Here is a 19,148-nt window from a genome sequence, read left to right as displayed (position 1 = left end):
TTATCACATTATTCACACATGCCAACTCTTACTTGTTTTTAATCTGATGTGCACATTTTTGGCTGCAAGATCTTTCTCCAGCTACAAAGTCCACTGTGGTTCCAGAATGAAAACAACGTTCACAGAAATGAGGCCCGTCAACCTTGCTAGCTTCCTTCAGTTTTTGTGGTACTTCTGTATTTTCTGAGAAGGCTATACAATGGAAAGCACAGCAAATGTTTCAGGCTGTAAATGGTGAAAACTAGCAGGCATATTTGTAAACCACACGAAGCAAAAGATGCCACTGAAGGATATGACTTACCCAAGACTTGCCAAGAATGAAATTGGCACATTCGTTCATGCTACTTTGAAAAAGTGCTTCAGGCTTTTAAACAACTCTGTGCTAACATTTCCTCAACAGCAGTCTAACTAGTATAGTAACAACTATCATTTCTACCAAGTGGTTTGCAGGTTTCAGAATTTAATTTGTTACAATATTAGCTATCTTTCAATATTCCAGAGCAGAAGCTAATATTAAAGAAAATGTCAGGAACAGCATCATAGTAAAACTTTAAGAATACCACCATTTTGTTCTGAAGACAGAAATTTGTCTTATCATGATTTATCATGATTCTGACCTTCTTGAGCAGTAGGCACCATCCAGGTTGTGGTAGCTGTAGCCTTCTTAACACTTTCCATCTCTGTTTCATCGGTGATTACTTCTAGGGCACCAAACTCATTCACACGAAACTAATTTTAAAAACAGGTAAGAATTAGAGGGGGGAATGTTGCTAGAAAGGTAAAGATCTATTGATGTTTAATCTATAATGGTTTGACACCTAATAGTTGACAGCCTCCATAATGCCTATTGACACCACTTGGTTAAAAAAGAGAGAAAAGTAAACAGACATTTCTACATTTCACCTCTGCAGGAGCTTCCTTCACATCCATGTTAATGTATATTAGCAGACACATGAAAAGCTGGGGATAGGATGATATCTGTGCCCATGGATCAAGACAGTAGCCTAAATTGCACGCTGCTTGTCAGGTCTGTTGCCCAAATGAGGCTTCCAAGAGGCATTTCTAAGGGAAACTTTTCTAGGGAAAGTGAAATCCTGAAGTATTACATGATCTTGAAACAGGGAAGCAATGAATGGAGGTTGAGAACATTTTTCACAGTTTGGATAATCCATAATCACAGATCACAGCCAAGCAAACAAATCCTAAAAAGTTATAGTCCACCACAAATCTTTTTTACTAGCTTGTTTGCCACAAAATCATGTTTGTTAATCATCTACAGGCTCAGTGACAGTCTAAAAGAAATAAAGTATTGAACTCTCTCTTGTTTACACGAGATTCACTGCCTAACTCCCTGTCTTTGACATAAGCCAGAGCTTTCCAAACTGTGTGTCGTGACAGGTTAGTGTGTCAGCTGCAGTGTGTAGGTGTGTCATGCAAACGCTCCCCACACTCCTTCAAGGGCTGGAAAGGGGTTAGCTTAACCTCCGATTTGCTAGTAAAACTGAATTACTGTGTCGCAAAATGATCTAAAACTGAATTACCGTGTCACGAAATGATGCATGCCTAAAAAGTGTGTAACCAACATGCAAAGTTTGGAAAGCTCTGACATATGCAAACAGGCAAGTGGCTATTTACATGCCTGATCACAATCTTTTAAAATATGAAGTACTTCACAAATCAGACCTTCAAAAGAAAAAACTATTGAACGGCAGTGAACACTATCAAATATGGAGAACTTACTGCTCTATTCTACTTTTTGGAAATTAATTTATAACCAAGCTATTTCCTGAGATATCACTGGTGGGCCATCAGCATTTGCTCAGTCTACAGAATCACTTCTGCATGAGCTGGATTGCTGGCAAAACCTCAACCGTTTCCCCTTTTCAGTTAAAACAAAAAAAAATTTTCCTTCCAGTAGCACCTTAAAGACCAACTAAGTTAGTTCTTGGTATGAGCTTTCGTGTGCATGCACACTTCTTCAGATACCCTTTTCAGTTGCTTACTCTATGTGTGTGCCCTCCACACAACCTGTTGATTAAGCATTCATCAATTTGTTTCTTGGAACACTGCTGGCTATTTAATGAGCATTATTTTTATTGGTTTATGGGGAGCTTAGATGATGATGTGTCAAAGCAGGTGTTATCTCGCTTTCCAGTGTGTTTTCCTGTCACTTTCCTTATAGCAAAAAGTTCAGTATTTCGAGGAAGATTTGCTGCCAAAAAACTTTGAAAACTGAATTTGTATGTGATATTATCGCATCTAAAGAGAGTGATCCTCAGTCTCAGCAGGAGGAAATAGCTGAGGTACATCATACAGTGTAACATACACTGGGGATCAGAGGAGAGGCGTTTGAGGAGATCAACTGAGCAGCCAGTCTCTTCGTTTCCAGTTCCTACTATATACAGATAGGAAAACAGAAAAAGGGAAAAGAAAAATAGGTGCAAAAGGGGCAGGGGAAATGCAGCCCACTAGTACCATCTAGTGGTCATTATAAACATGTATCATAATTCCATTAAATATATATCTGAGAATGAACTTTCTTTGAGGACCCTAACTCCTTGCATGCAAACAAGAGAAGAGAGGCAGTGACAGCTTTGAAAGTTTGCCAGCCATCTACCACTTTTGTTTTGCCAATGTTCAATTTTAGACAGCAAGCTCCTCTGAGCAGCCTGTTGTCTTATACTAGGTAAAGCTCAATGTTCACTGATGATGACATCATCATCATTACCACCATCAATTTAAGATCACAGGAGCAAGAAATGGGGAAAGTGGACATATATACATAGTTTTATTTTTCACTTTCTGCTCATGAATGTTAAAATGGAAAACCTTTTCTTACATATTTATCGCCTCAAATAGTGTCTCAATCGTTTCTATAGTTATACTTTCCTCTCCTGGCAACTCCTTGTTGGAAAAGGAACTCTGGGACCCACACTCAAGCAGATGTGCGAAAGGGGAAATGCCAGGGCCTCAAAATAGTGCGTGGTACTTCAACTACTATCCCCCACGTTTCCTGAAAAGCGGGGTGGGTGGGTGCTGTGAGAATAAACCTGCTTTGTTTCAAATCACTTTTTCATGTTGCTGTTTACACCAATGAGGTACGAAGACCTCTTCACCCAATGACCATTATGTAATTTGTGCCAGCACATCAAACTCTGCATGTGCTGTCATGTGTGCATGTGCAAGGGCTGCCTGAATGTAGTCACCTCAGGTTAACAGTGACTTCCTTTTCCTAATCAGATGGAAGCTTGTTTGAGGGAAAGCATCAAATGGGAATATTTGCTCGTTCCCTCCCTTTGCTGTAGGACAGAAGGTTGCAGCTGTTGATCACTCCCCCCCAAGTCTTCCCTGGTTGGTTGTTTTTACTCCTCCCTCCCTCTCATTGCCTTAACTTCTCTTTTTTTCTCTGAATTTTTTCAAACAACTGTCCTCAGAACTCTCTTAATTTCATCAGACAGAAACTCTTCAGTCCCTTAAAAAACAAAAAAAGGGGTTGTGTTCAAGGATCCCAAAGGCTTTCATTTCATAATTTACTATTATAGCCCTAAGAAGGCATTTCTTTCCTTTTAACACATTTCCTTCATCCACCTTTCTCGAGCTAATCCTGAAAGCCAGTATGTGTTCTCAAGGTCAGCACTCAAGCAGTGCTAATAGATCACCATCACCAATATAAGTAATTGATATTAATAAGGCTTTCCAAGAAAAGAAGCGGAATAACTGCAGGTGGTATAAAACCAGGTTTGAGTGGACCTTTGTCTCTTCCTTCACCTGCAAGGCCATTAGGTTCTCCATCTGTTCTTTCCGGGCCAAAAAAACCCTGGTTATATGTATTTTCAGGAGGATTTAAAAATTAATCCATTCACTTGTTTGGATGCAATGATAACATACTGGGCACACTTGTAATTTCCACTTTGAAAATATGGCACTTGAGAGGCACAAAAGCCTAAAATACTCCATATACTGCCTCTCCACCAGGAAGCAATTTTAAATTATTGCAGCTTGTCCAATTTGATAGAAGCACTTGAATCCAGAGGTGATGGTGATTGTGTGCACTCATCAGAGTGATTCAAAAAAGCAGAGTACTTCACATTTATATATGCTCTTCAGCTTAGAAGATATCAACTCTTCTAGTCCTCTACACGGCACACAGCAATTGTAAAGCACTGAAGTGTTTCTGATTTGAACACGCTGCTTAGCCTGCCAAATGGAAAAGTTCCAAACCTCGAAATCCTGCACTAGACTATGATTGTCTCACATGTGAAGATCCCTTTCCTCCCCCCCCCATTTGTACATTTATTTAAAAATATAGACTTGAAAAGAAATCACAATGTAGAATGTTAAACACAAATCTGAACAAGCCCACAAAACTTCAATTTGCTTGCAAACAATCTTCAAACTGGAAAAATGGGTCAAGGCAAAGTATAAAATTGCTTACTATAAATAATACAACACTCAGCACTAAAAAATTTCTGGTCTTGTGCGAATTTTTTAGAAGAAAACATTGAAAGGGCTTGCAATTCAGTGTAAAGATCTACCTACTGATAAGAAAATCTCTCTTGCAAAATGGTTTTCCTCTTCATTACTCTTCAATTGCAGCCAGGAAGATATTTACACCTAACTGCAAGGCTAGAATGGTTGGTGATGTGACCGTAAGGACTTCTCAATTGCCCTGTGTGTGCCTGAGTTCAATTATTTGAGTTATCAGAAGCAATCTGCTGTAGATCAAACTGCTGATCAATTATGATTCAAATCAAATTATGATTCAAATCTTGAGTTTCTTCAAGTGCCTCTCTCTTCTATGATTCTACTAAATATTTCCAGGGCAGACTCCAGAACATGGCAACATGGGCATTTCCTGCAGTCCTCAATGCCCTCTCCAATCTTTGAAAGGAGAACCCAAGAACATCAGAAGCAGTTATTTGTGAATTCTCTGTTTGCACTCCCAATCTCTTTCAGGTGAAGGATGACTTCAGCGGGCTTTCAGAGAGCCAGAAAGAGGCATTTGAGAATAGAACAGTACTGTACTGAAAATTGACTTGCTTTTCCCAGAACGTGGTTGCTATCTCCCATTGCTGCTGTTTGTGGACACTGGTCCATTATGATAAGGTACATACGGCTGGAAGCTAGGGTTTCTTCCTACTACCACTTGCCCTGAGAAGACGCCATACAAAGGTTCACAGGATTATTACATTAAAGATCAAAGATATACTGGAGAGCTAGCAAGGACTGAGAAACTGTCCATGGGGCACCTGTCCATCCTGCTGAGGGTATCTGCCATCGACACCATACAATATCATCTATATAAATACAATAATAATAATCTACTACAATGTCCTTTTGGACTCAGTATATGCGCTGAGAATTAGGAGTCCTGTGCTTTGTTCATTATTCTGTTCCTCCTCAGCAAACAGTTTCAGAAAGCAAGGCTGGAGGCTGTTATTTTGTCCCATGGCAATTGAGCACTGGACTGCCACAATACTCTGTTTGCTATTTAACACAAACATATCACAAGAGGAAGATTTTGGACTGAATGAGGCCAAAGAAACTCAAATTCAGTCCAGTCAGGAGATAGGAACTGTTGGTGGATGGTTTGATGAATGTATGAGGTGCTGTTCAACTTATTCTGGGCAGGGTTGCCTTCCCACTAAAGGAGCAAGTCCACAGTTTGTGATTGCTGTTCAATATAGCCTATAATTTGGATGTCAAGTGCATTCATGATATGAAACATCATTGAATTGTAGAGTTGGAAGGGACCCCCAGGGTCATCTAGTCCAACCCCCTGCAATGCAACATGGGGCTCAAACCCACAACCCTGAGATTAAGAGTCTCATGCTCTACCAACTGAGCCATGCTAGCATCTTTTACCAGTAAAGGTTGGTATGCCAGCTGTGGCATATCCCGGAGAGAGAGTTTTGACACACTTATCCATTCCCTGGTAACATCAAGACTTGCCCTTTATACAGCACTAAGTTGTATGTCTCTGCATCTATGGTTACATTACGTTTTTCAGAGCCTATTTAGGATTATAAAATGTTACCTTCAGATCACTTCCAGGCAAGGTACCAATTCCGTCCTTCCAGTCCATTACACTAAATACATCAAAGTCTTGCCCACTTCCACTAGAAGTTGGTTCATTCATGGTGCATATACTGTAAAATAAATAAGACAGGCGATATGAAAATGATATCTCTGATCCAACATACCCTTAATTGTCTGTATGCCTACATAAACAGAAATATGAAATTGTGGTGGCTTTTTTCTTTTTCTTTTGTGAATGGGGTGGGTGGGTAGGTAGGGAAACAGCACACAAACCCCATCCTGAGGGACAGTCTTTCTATTTGTGTCTTTGTACTTTATTATACTTTTTAAAAAAATTCTAACATTTTAATAAAAAATTGGATCCACGTCCGCAAAATGTTACGTTTGAACCACTTTCACCATACATCACATGATTTTCAATCATCGTTTCACCTGCCCCACAATATTTATAACCTATTGTAAATAATGTCAAAATTCAAAGCTAATCAACACTTTTATTAAAACTAGCCAAAAATAACAAAATACCAAAATAGTTTCTGAGTTCACCAAAGGTCATAATCAGGCTGGATATTAAGCAGGTTTTTGGGGGGGGGCAGGGGAGTGGATGGAAGAGAGAGGTACAGTAGAAAACTGAACTAGATGGTGATGCCGCAAAGTCTAAATTTAGCCAGAAATAAGAGGATGGAGGATAGGAAGAGATAGCAGATTTAATCGGATTAGGCTCTACTAGGTGCTGTGTAGGTTTCAGGTTGCACCTAGGACTGCTGGGAAAATGAAAGAAATAATGGTTCCAATTTCTGAAAATATAAAATCCGGCAGTTGCCTGGATTTTAGCCTTAAGTGAAATACATCTGGCATAACACTTAAAATCTATATTTAACTTTGCTAATATCAAAACTGTCACATTTCTAGTTATCTGCATTCTCCACCTGTGTGTTTTGCTTAAAGCTGGAAACAAATATGGATAACTACTGGGTTATATAGTTGACTGGAATTTAAAAGTCCTATGTAAAGCAGTTCATCCAAAAATGAGCCTCTTCTAGTTTTCTCTAATGCTGTTTCAGAGAGTTTCCCAACCCTCAAGCAGCAAGAAAGCACCTATGATGAAGCCATGGTGCTACTTATAATAATAATAATAATAAGAATTTATTATTTGTTCCCCAGCCACTCTGGGCAGCTTCCAACAGAGAGTAACAATACTTGCCACTGTAATAATAATTTTAAGATGCTGTTGCTCGTGGACTTATAAAATAAGCACCAGTAACAGAGTAGAACACATGGGAAATGTTGGGCATTAGAGAAGAATTATCCCAAACCCAACCTAGAGTAGATGAAGATTATATTGCTCCTTCACATGAACTCTCCAGGTCATACTCGAGTGTTCCTTCATTTGAACAACCATAATGTAAAAGTCAGAAACTCCTGGTGACAACAATTTCCATGATTTTGGAGACTGGAAACTGTGCATCTAAATTGCAGAAGTTACAACAGCCAAGATCTGTAAACTCCCCACGCAAATAAACTCCCACCAAACAATGGGCCAGAAGGGACTCTTCCCACACTTCTAGTTGAAACTACATGAACTTTTTCCCTTTAGGGGAAAAATACTAGATCATGGAATGCTGTGTGCTTCACGGTGGTGAAGCTGAGGCTAAAATCCTATGTATGCTTTCTGGGAAGTAAGTCCCAGTACAGTGGTACCTTGGGTTACATACGCTTCAGGTTACATACGCTTCAAGTTACAGACTCCACTAACCCAGAAATAGTGCTTCAGGTTAAGAACTTTGCTTCAGGATGAGAACAGAAATCGTGCTCCGGCGGCGCGGCAGCAGCAGGAGGCCCCATTAGCTAAAGTGGTGCTTCAGGTTAAGAACAGTTTCAGGTTAAGAATGGACCTCCAGAACAAATTAAGTACTTAACCCGAGATACCACTGTAGATGCAATACGACTTGTTTCCAAGTTAAAATATAAAGATACAAAATCTATTTATCCTCCAAAACAGATGATACAGTCGAGAGGACTAAGTTTAATAGAACTAGGTCCTATTTAAACCTAAAGGTAAAAAAGGTAAGGGACCCCTGGACGGTTAATTCCAGTCAAATTCAACTATGGGGTGCAGCGCTCATCTTGCTTTCAGGCTGAGGGAGGTGGTGTTTGTCTGCAGACAGCTTTCCAGGTCATGTGGCCAACATGAATAAACCACTTCTGGTGCAATGGAACACCGTAATGGAAGCAAGAGAGCATGGAAACACCATTTACCTTCCCACCACAGCAGTACCTATTTATCTACTCACACTAATATGCTTTCGAACTGCTAGGTTGGTAAGGGCTGGGACAAAGCAACAGGAGCTCACCCCATCATGCAGATTCAAACTGCCAACCTTATGTTCAGCAAGCTCAAGAGGCTCAGTGGTTTAGACCACAGAGCCACCCGCATCTCTATTTAAACCTAAAGACTGCTAACATGGTTCCACTGCTTTTGGTAGATCTTACTCACTAATAACTTGAGCTAGACAAAAAAACAACCCTTTACGATCTGCAATTATGTCTCTCAAAACAGTTAAAAGCAGAAATACCTATTATCAACAGATGCAACTGGTCTTCAAATTTCATTCAATATAGTAGAAATGATGTAACCCTTATGGCCTTTTCTCTTGTTCTCAGGCTGTTTGCTTCTCTCTCTTTTTCTCCTCCCTTCCACATACACACTCACATTTATGTTAGTTTTTAGACTTTGTATGGCTGAAGGAAAGGGGCTATTCAGGCCTACTTGTTCCTATGCTAAATAATCACCATCTTCAGCACTGCAGTACCACTTACCCAGCTTTTCTTTAGAAAGGCAGGAGAGAAACAACAACATAGCTAACCTGTTGCACCAAAGCTTTTACACTCCCCAAGTAGTTATCGCCACCACACAGCCCAAATATCTGTGATTAGAACTTGTAAGACTATCTCACAATGGCTAAAATGGCATAGAAAACACTTTGAAATGATTGCCTGGACAAGCTCTTATAGTTATGACTCATGATCAGTGTAGTAAGTCGATCTGAAAAATATCTAGCAGCTATTTGCTGAGGGGGAAAAAACTATTCTATCTTTATTTTTGCTTTTTTATATGCCCTAGAACTCTCAAATTCTGGGCCTAGGTTTTTCTGACAGACAAGGCAGAAGAATGAACCACGCTCTTTCACAATGAATATTAACTTGGATTAAGCATGTACCAAAGCTCAATACATATTGGATACACATCCAATCCCCAATTATGCTCTTTTATTCAACTGTATTTGCCGTTATAAAGTGCAGTACAGTATATTTTTCTGCCATATGCATTATATATAATTGACAATAATTTTAACATAAACTGAAAATTCCAGGCTTCCAAAACTAGATAAAATGCTTTAAGTATCTATAAGCAGGCAAAATAACCTCTGAAACCATTGAAGCCTGCTTGCATAGTGGAGGCAAATTCTGAAAAGAAGAACTTTAACTAAACAGCATTCTCTTATAGAAAACAGAATCTACCTCTGTTGATATCAGCTCAAACGGTACCTTTCAATATGTGAGTTTATAATGAAGATAACAAATTCTAGAAACACAGCCAGATACAGTGGTACCTCAGGTTACATACACTTCAGGTTACAGACTCCGCTAACCCAGAAATAGTGCTTCAGGTTAAGAACTTTGCTTCAGGTTGAGAACAGAAATCGAGCGACGGCGGCACGGCGGCAGCAGGAGGCCCCATTAGCTAAAGTGGTACCTCAGGTTAAGAACAGTTTCAGGTTAAGAATGGACCTCCAGAGCAAATTAAGTTCTTAACCTGAGGTACCACTGTATTATTAGACTTCCACGTCAAAAGGCCCGCAATATGCATATCCAATTTAAAAATCAAAATGTTTCCCTGGGAAAGGAGAGGAGCAAGGGGGAAACCGCTCGAATCCATGCTTGAAAACTGCAGGTCAAGCAGAAAACCACTCAGATCCATACTCTCTAGGCATGAGACAAATAGTTGTGTGGATGAGTCCCAAAAGCAATTACGACTCTCTTCTTACAGTATCTGGTGGCCTCTTCTACACCAATGGCTACTCTTTTTGTTAAAACAAAAATCAGAGCTAAGCAATAAGAACCAACAAAAGTGTCAGAAAATAGCGAGCAAACTCTTGTGCTCCCCAGAAGTCTTGTTCAGGCTGGATGTTAAGTGATGTCATTTGCTAATTAATCCAGGTTAATGTAGACATCATCAAAAGCTGTTTGTGCTCATTTCACTGCAATCTTTTAACAGTTTGTATTTTAATTTTTTTAAGCCACCTGCAACTTTGGGAGAAGTAATAACTTTCCCTTTTCACAGCACGTAACCTGAAAACAGTTGAACCATATACATTCTTATCTGAAAGTAACAGACAGGGCTCTACTTCTCCCTGCATCAATTTCTAATATATGGTTATTTAAATGTGCTAGAGGTAGAATGAAAGATACTTGGTGCAGACAAAGCACATGACAGCTGATCCTTTTTAAAAAAATTAACCCATTGTCACAGAAATAATTGCCTTTACGTGTATCTTCTCTTGGAGCCCATTATATTCGACACACAAAAAAACCACCCTCATTTTTAAATGGACTTGAATACAGAAAAGATTAAAGAACTTGGAGATTCAGATCTAAACATTCTTCTGCAAAGGTAGTAAGACTAACTAATGAAAGAAGTATCTATAAATAGCAAATATCATAAAAATTATAAAAAGACTGTAGAAACTAGAGATTTAACTGTACGCTGCAGCTGCAATCTTAGACTCAGATGTGTGTGCTGGGCCCAGTATACATGTAAGACCGCATCTGCACAGTGAGTTTGCAATAAACTGTTATTAAGACTTAGATGACACACCAGTTAGGAAGCTAGATAAGAACTTTATTGTTTCTGTTAAACAATAACAGAACAGCAACTTGTGGATCCTGATTCCACCACTATACCACGTGCCACCTAGTGACTAAACTATATAATGACATTATCCACATTAAAGCCAGAGCCTTTCTTAACATACCATATTTTCCCGTGTATAAGATGCCCCCTACTTTTGGGGACCCCAAATTAAGTAAATGGGGGAAGATGGTCCAGAGTCATTGAGCTTTTTGGGGGAGGATTGTCAAAGTTGTTGAGCAACCACCAATCAGTCACGAAATTGCTGGACCAGCAGCCAATTCTCAGCAGCCCTTGCAGCAGCCGCCTTTAACCACCCAATCGTCACTGACAAGCTCCTGCTCGCAGCTGCAACCAATGGCCCGTCCCGCATATGCACTATCCTTGTATAACATGCCCCCCCATTTATAACCTTATTTTGGAGTAAAAAACCCTTTTCTTATACATGGAAAAGTACGGCAATTTCCCCAAAAAATTCACTTTAAAGTATTCTATGTTTAGCAATACAGAGGTACCTCTGGTTAAGAACTTAATTCATTCTGGAGGTCCGTTCTTAACCTGAAACTGTTCTTAACCTGAGGTACCACTTTAGCTAATGGGGCCTCCCGCTGCCGCCGCGCCACCGGAGCATGATTTCTGTTCTCATCCTGAAGCAAAGTTCTTAACCTGAGGTACTATTTCTGGGTTAGCGGACTCTGTAACCAGAAGCATATGTAACCTGAAGTGTCTGTAACCTGAAGTATCACTGTACCTTAAAGAAATACAATAATAAAATCTCATAAAAGTATAAGAAGACAAATTGCAAACATATTCAAAATGCTGGTTGAACACAAATCAGCAACAATCACAAGTCTGACTGGGGAGGGAAGGTTTTCAGCATTTGCTGAAATATCCATTAAAACTCAGCAGATAATTACTTTCAAGTAAGTCTGAAAATGTCATAGCTCAGTTTAAGAGCAGTTGCTTTGCATGCATAAGGTCCAAGTTCAATTGCTGGGATCCCTAAATAGAGCTAAGGTATTACCCCATCCTGAAACACTGGAAAACCCCTGCCGATCTGTGTGGGCAATACTAAGCTAAATGGACCAACGGTCTATCTCAATACAAGGTAGCATCCTATGCAGAGTCCCCTGCTGCGCATGTATCCAATTGTTTTGAGCATGCATAGCCAACAAGGAGAGGTAGCTGTTTCAACTAAGGAAAATGCAGGTTGCCCCACTTTATTTTGGTGCTGTTCTGGCCTTAACACTTACAAAACTCCCAACCCCACCCCTACCATGGATGTCATTCTTTTTTCACGGTGCCCACATGCCTCAGGCTTACATTAACTAAGCAAGATGCTGCCCTAGGATGTGCAAGGAAGTCTTTCTTCAAGGTCCCTTTAATTTCCACCTTTTGGTAAAGCCAATACACCCCTGGAGCAAAGAAGGGGGGGGGGAGAAGGGCAGATTCACTCATGCAATAACTAAATCAGAAGTAGATTTATATAGAAACGTATTTTTCTAATGCTTACAGTTGTGACAGGAAATGTTTTCCACTCTGAGGAAAAAGTTGAACATAGATTTATACTGTAGTAATGCTGCTGCAAATAGTTTTTCAGTGCAGGCCAACTTAATGTGCAAACAACTTCAACTCAGCACTGAAAACACAGGAAACCAGACAGTCCCTGAAGCGATGGCTAGAAGCCCTCAAGGAGTTACTTCATCTAGGTAGTGTGTCACTGCAACCTTGTAATAGTTAACTTTATACCAAGCTTTATCAAGACTGAAACAATATATTGGGGGGGGGGGGTTGTCAATGCAAGTTTTAACAATTCTTTGCCACTGGATCACGATGAGTTTCTGCACTCGGCATTCAGTTCCAGCCTGTTCTTTCTTCCTGCCAAATCCAATGGAGTACCCAATGGAAAGCACTTACATTTTTGTATAATTTTAACAAGATTGTTTTGTTTTGAAACATCTCATTTCCTGAATTATTGCACTGCTCACAGACTTCCTCTTCAGCTGATTACCTTGTTCCTGAAGGATTAAATGAGAAAGTGTATTGCTTATGCTTTCCATGTTCATTAATCACTATATTTTGTACTCTCCCTATTCTAACAACCTGTCTTCATAATTTCGAACAGGTGAAGTGTTAATGGAAATAAACTCATACTATCAGTCAGAAAACTTGTTTTGTCAACATACATCAGGAGAAGCCCGCCCAATTAAACTCAGTAACAGCTTAAGCGCCAGACCCTTACAGCATAATAAACACCAAACTGTACTCAAACAATTCCCTTTTCCGAAAAATGACCGGAATGTCAAATGTACAGTTATAAAAGTGACTAAATAAAGCTGACTTCAAAATGACAGCTGTGCTATAAACACCAACTAAGTACAGCTCTAAACTTCCCAAGAGATATGTCACAAGAGGTGAAAAAGCTATCTTAATGTCATTTGTTTGATTCATTTAACAGTATACTGCAGAAAGCAAGTGAAGATACAATCATGCAGTCCCCTACCAGGAAAAACCAATACTTCCAGCACCAACAAAAGCTAAAATGAACTAGGATGTATCCAACAGAACACAAGGGAAAGAGAACCCCACTGTATCTACTATATGGGGTATTTATTTTTTTAAGAAACAGTGCCACAGAGTTAAGGTGGCAAACTCCCTTTAATCACTATCCAGGAATGCAAACTGAAACGAGATACTCCACCTTGAATTTGGCTACACAAACATTAACAGCATATGAAGCATGCACACCTTTCCATATACATTTCTCTTTCCCCCAATCCCTCAAAATATTTACAGAAGAAGAGATCCTACTCCTTATGCAATCACAAACAAAATTTTGACTAAAATAGTTATCTCAGAAAAATAAAGATGGACTTAGGTGAGTCAAGGAAACAGGTATTTTTATCAAAATTGGCCAGCATGCAGGGCATCTTTGAATGCTGTACATGAGAAAAGTGTTCAAAGACCTTCCTTGTCTGCCACTCATAAATATCGTTGGGGTGGGAAGTTCCAAAACTTTAGGGGTACCTGGATGTGTGGCTCTTCTTTGCCATAAAAATATGTGAATCTTATTTAAAGCTATGAACTTAGCCTTAGGTTAATCTAGGAGCAAGTGCAAGCTTGTGGTTTGTTTTCTACAAGCCATCCAACGTGTGAGGGAGGCTTCCCAACTTTCCATATCCACACATCTGAAACATACCTCTGTATATTCTAGCCTCCTAAATGAATTTTAAGACTATCATTTCTGCAGGCCCTTCTATCACCTTAAGTGGTATGCTTCTAGCAACCAACAATTCCTCCATCAGAAGAAACTTGAATAAAGTATAGCAGATGCCTGCAAAGAAAACCCTACAGTTATCATAAAACTATTCATTGAAAAAACCTCATTTTTATTTAATTACAGCCAAAGGTGATCTGAAGTTGTCCTGTATCAACAGAAATGCACTAGACAGGAAAGTGAAACTGACTGATCTAACACTTTTAGGAAACCGATGTGCAAAGAGGGGGGAGAAATGAATACAGTGGTACCTTGGGCTACAGACACTTCAGGTTACATACGCTTCAGGTTACAGACTCCGCTAACCCAGAAATAGTGCTTCAGGTTAATAACTTTGCTTCAGGATAAGAACAGAAATCGTGCTCCAGCGGCGCAGCAGCAGCAGGAGGCCCCATTAGCTAAAGTGGTGCTTCAGGTTAAGAACAGTTTCAGGTTAAGAACGGACCTCCGGAACAAATTAAGTACTTAACCCGAGGTACCACTGTACACTCATCTTCACAACTATCAGATGTGTTTATTATGTTTGGTGTTGAGTATTCAAAATGAAAGCGTTTAGTCTCATAATAAATCTAAGAAACACTCTTCATTATATATCTACATTTCATATACATCAGAAAACACTGTAATAACAGAAATGGTATGGAAAGGGGAAGCAGCAAAAAAAACAGATCTCCAAACCATTCCTTTGGAATATACCTCACCAATTCCTGAACTCTGAAGTGCAATCACGGCAAAACTTGGAGGCCAGAATTTGAACTTTCATCCCCAGGGTGGATACCTCCGTTCCACCAGTAGGGGTCCCTCCTTGGCCAGTTTTGGAATAGCGTATTTTGCTGCACTTGAAACTTTTCTGGAGAACACTGTGATCACTCAGGATACTACATATTCTCTCTCTCCCCCCGCCCTCTTAAAATTAAGAAGAGCGGCGGAAGGGGTCGAAGAGAGGCGCAGGTCCTTCACATGTAACTTCCCGGCGCAACGAAGCCACTGTAACAAAAACTACCAAATTCAAACTACGCTTCAGGCTACAAAACAGCCCCCCCCCCAGCCCCCTGCCCAGGTTCTCCGTTCGCCTCCTTTGGTAAAAGGGCAGAAAGTACCGCGAGCCAGCTTTCCGATGGGGCTCCTGAAATAACCTCGACGCCTCCACTTTCTCTGAAAGGAAATGCCAATGGGGAGGCCGGCGAGGCCGTTGCACGGCGAGCAAAAGGTGTATAAGCGTGTGGGAAGGAAAAGAAAGAAAGAGAAAAAGAGAGAGACCGGGTGCCCCGGCTGAGGAAGTTGCATAATAAGAGAAAGGCACTGCTCTTGTTTGTTAATCGGGTCCCGTTTTTTTCTTGCGGAGCCTGCGACGGAAACCGGGAAGGGGAGGTTGCCTAAAACAAACTCGAGACATTTTTTTGTTTTTTACCCTTCTCTTCCCGCACTCCCCACTTTCAGGAAGGGCCGGAACTGTTCTCTCTTCCGAGGGGAGAAGAAACGGTTCTGGGTTCTTTCCCTCTCTGGATTAGTTCTCTTTCCCGAGCTCGTAAGAGAGAAATCACCCTCCTTGAGGAGAAGGCGTCTCCCTTCTCTCTCTCTGTTTCTGGTCTCCTCAGCCCGGCCCCCTTTCACCCACCCTTAGCCAGGCGCTTCTGAGAAGGTCCCCTTTGGAGTTGGCTCGGCCCTTTCAAAGTTTTCTCCTCACCCACTTCCTCCTTCTGCTGTGCGCGTGTGAGAATAAAAGGGGAGGGGGCTCCGGGAGAACACCCCCACCCACCCACGCACCTCCTGTTATCTTCCACATCAACGTACCAGAGAGCAGGCTTGAGTCCCCCCCCCCACACACACACTTACGGACCCTCAGATATGGGGAGCTCGGGCCGAGCGCCTTCCCATCTCCCCCACGAAGAGCTTGGAACAAGTGTGTCAGTTTGCAGCTCATCATGGGTAAGGGGCTACTACAGGAAGCGGGGAATATATAGGCAAGCGGGCGGCATTGTTGCAGAGTATTAGGAACCCGGGTGTGCTGCTAGCTTGGCTTAATTCACACGAGCCACGTTCATGTGATGCAAACACACCTCTCCCACCCTCACACACGCGCGCGCAAAAGAGGGGGGGAAATCCCCGCATCTCCCACGGGGGTTTATTTGCTGCCCCCAATCCCTACCTATGTTTACACTTAAGTGAGAAGACATGCACGGGGAGCAAGAGTTCCCCCCACCCCTTCCACACACGCTCCCTCCCACTCCTAACTGCGAGGAGCGTCTCTGCTGCGCGTGTGGTGTGTGCGTGCGTGTGCAAAGTTTGCCCAAAATGGCGGAATTGGGGAGCTCAGTATTATATTTCTATATATCGGCACACACATGCACACGCCGCCGCCGCGCGCGCGCCCGCCACAAAGTCCAGAAGCTGCAAAGGGGAGACAAGAAGGAGGAGAAACAGTATTATTAATAATAATAATAATCCTTTGACGAAAAAGAAGGAAGGGAAAAACACACCCTCAGAAGCTGCCCGTGCGCGCTGATCCGAGCAGGCCTCCCCCCCCCTTCCCTTCTCCAGGAGGGGAGACACAACACACGTTGCACATGCAACCGGTATATCCCGCTGCAGCCAAATCTGGGTGGGAAAAGTCCGTCCCTCCTCCTCCCCGCGCGCTTCCAGCCTCCATCCCTCCCTCGGCTGAGGGAACCCCGTAAACAAAAACGGAGCGAGCGAGCGGCTGCGGCGGCCCCTCCGCAACCCGCACCCCTCTCTCCCTCAAATCCCTGTCGCGGCGGCGGCGGCGCCGTCCCCCTTCCCTAGACACTCCCGGGGAAGTGTCAAAAAACCCGGGCCGGCTCCCCAGTGGCGGGGCGGCAGGACGCCGCAGAACCGCCGCCGCCGCCCCCCTCCCTCCCCGCCGGTCTCCGCCCGCCAAGACGTGCGGGGCTGCGAAATGCCCTCCTCATTTCCACGGCCACTCCAGCCTCCACCTCCTCCCTTTTCTCCCCACAATTTACCCGTCATATGTTGGGGAAGAAGCGAGCGGGGTGGGGGGCGCGGACGCCGAAGGCACCTCTCTCTGGCTCTCCCTCGCCCACTCTTTTGTTCCTCTTTCACTCTCACGCACTTAGGGGCTTTTTTAGGGAAGGAACCCCCCGTGGCCGACCCACACTCCCCAGCCACTTCGCAGGCGCCGGGCCACTTTCCCCCACCACCTCGGGTCCCATCCCCTGGGCGAGAGGCTGTGCTGGAACTCTTCCCTCTGCGCGCCGCCCCCCCCCCGCACCTTTATGGAGAAAATTCTCTTCTATTTCTCTCCCCCCCCCCCCGCCGCGCGCGCGCTCCTCCTCCCGGTTCATAAGGGAGGCAGAGGAGGTGCGCTTGCTTCCCTTTATCTCTCTCTCTTAACTTTCATCCTCAGCCAAAGGGAGGCAATGGAAAGGCAACCCCTCGGCGTTGTGCATTGCAGTTAATGGGTTAGCAATCAGGTCGGAACCAGGCGCTTCCTTACCCCCCCAAATTCTCTCTCTCTCTCTCTCGCTTTATTTTTTTTTTCTCCGTCTCTCGAGGAGTCCTGACAAATATGGTCCAGGGCTGCGGGCACAAGTGAGCATGCGCCCGTAGAGTCAGGGCCGGGGAAAGGGGAAACTGCTGCTGCTGCCGCCGCCGCCGCCGCCGCCGGGGTGCCTGCTCTTCCTTCGCTGCTGTGCCTCAGCCTCTGGGAAAGGTAGCAGCGAGGATCGCGTCTGCCGCCGCCGCCGCCCCCATCTCTCCCCCTTTCTCCTCCGAACCACAAAAGAAGCATCTCCGAGGTGCATCGGTATCTCCTCGCTCACACATCGTAATGGCAACGTGAAGGGGAAGAAGGAGCAGCTGAAGTCTCTCCCTATTTTTAGGCTTCTTTCTTTTTCTTTCTTTCTTTCTAATTACTTTTCATTCCAGAGGTAGCAGAATCAGTTATTAATTATGGTGCTTGGCATCAAGGAAAATTAAAGCAGGACAGTCTGCCCATATTAGGAGTTTGGGAGGGGGGAATTAAACCATAGCCCCAAGGGTGGTATTTTTTAAAAGGTGAATTTTTCTGAAAATAAATATAAACTGTATTTTAAAACATATGCCAAAAAGATTAAAGAATGATTTTTTTTGCACTTCCCATATCTCTAGTGTGAAATTAAAACTGCATTTTCTACAATGTATGCTCATTTTTAAAAATAGCTTTCTTCTGTGTTATATACCCCATGTTAACCCTCTGTCAACAGGTGGGGTCAATGGCATTGAGAAAAAAATAATAAAACTTGGTGTCAATCTTCCGGAACTCTTATGTTCTCTAGGTAGTCTTCATCCACTTATTTGTTCTTTATTTCTTTATTGCACTGCACATACAGGTTCAAGGTTTTCATATTAATTTACAAAGTTGGGTCCAAGATACTAAAAGACAAAGTCCAGCAACTGGAGGAACGTGTAGCTACGCTCCAAAGAATTAGAGAGCTGGAGCTCTTCTTGGAAGCAACAGAGCACACCGTCTCCACCAAGGAGGAGACAGGGGACTCCCCTGAGAAGGAGGCTAGTTCACCAACACAGGAGCCAGATATATGGAGAAACGTGACTCAAAGAAGTAGGAGGCCCAGGGTTCGCTCTGATTGTTTAGAAATACGCAATCGCTTTGAGGTCCTTTCCCCTAGCATGGAAGACGAAGAGCAGACTCCATTTGAGGATCTCTCCCTCATTACAGTCGATCAGGTATATGAAGACGAGCAGCAAAGGCAGTCTTCAGGGAATGTGCAGGCGACCTTGGAACGGACAGCTCACGGAAGAACCCCGACCAGACCTAAGAGGAGGCGTGTAGTGGTGATAGGGGATTCCCTACTGAGGGGAACAGAAGCAGTGATCTGTGGGCCTGACAAGATGTCTCGGGAAGTGTGCTGTCTCCCCGGGGCTAAGATCCAAGATGTAACT

The 19,148-nt window shown here is 42.7% G+C and overlaps 1 protein-coding gene across 15 annotated transcripts in view; it reads right to left on the bottom strand.

Moving 5' to 3' along the window:
• The window catches only part of L3MBTL3 (L3MBTL histone methyl-lysine binding protein 3), a 57,899-nt gene extending 40,073 nt beyond the window's left edge, over positions 1-17,826 (bottom strand). Inside the window, exons 1-5 of one of the 15 annotated variants that reach the window (XM_053381896.1) lie at positions 12,869-14,461; positions 12,275-12,366; positions 6,038-6,149; positions 618-729; positions 33-192 (exon numbers count right to left, since the gene is read on the bottom strand). In XM_053381896.1, the coding sequence (XP_053237871.1) occupies positions 33-192; positions 618-729; positions 6,038-6,139 (374 nt within the window). In that variant the 5' untranslated portion in view covers positions 6,140-6,149; positions 12,275-12,366; positions 12,869-14,461. The other 14 variants (XM_053381891.1, XM_053381890.1, XM_053381893.1 and 11 more) reach the window with 14 other exon arrangements.
• Between the last annotated feature and the right edge of the window lie 1,322 nt (positions 17,827-19,148).

The sequence above is a fragment of the Podarcis raffonei genome, chromosome 3 (assembly GCF_027172205.1).
Source record: "Podarcis raffonei isolate rPodRaf1 chromosome 3, rPodRaf1.pri, whole genome shotgun sequence".
NCBI lineage: Eukaryota > Metazoa > Chordata > Lepidosauria > Squamata > Lacertidae > Podarcis > Podarcis raffonei.
The sequence above is the reverse complement of the archived record's forward strand: the minus strand, read 5'-3'. Positions and strand labels throughout refer to the sequence as shown.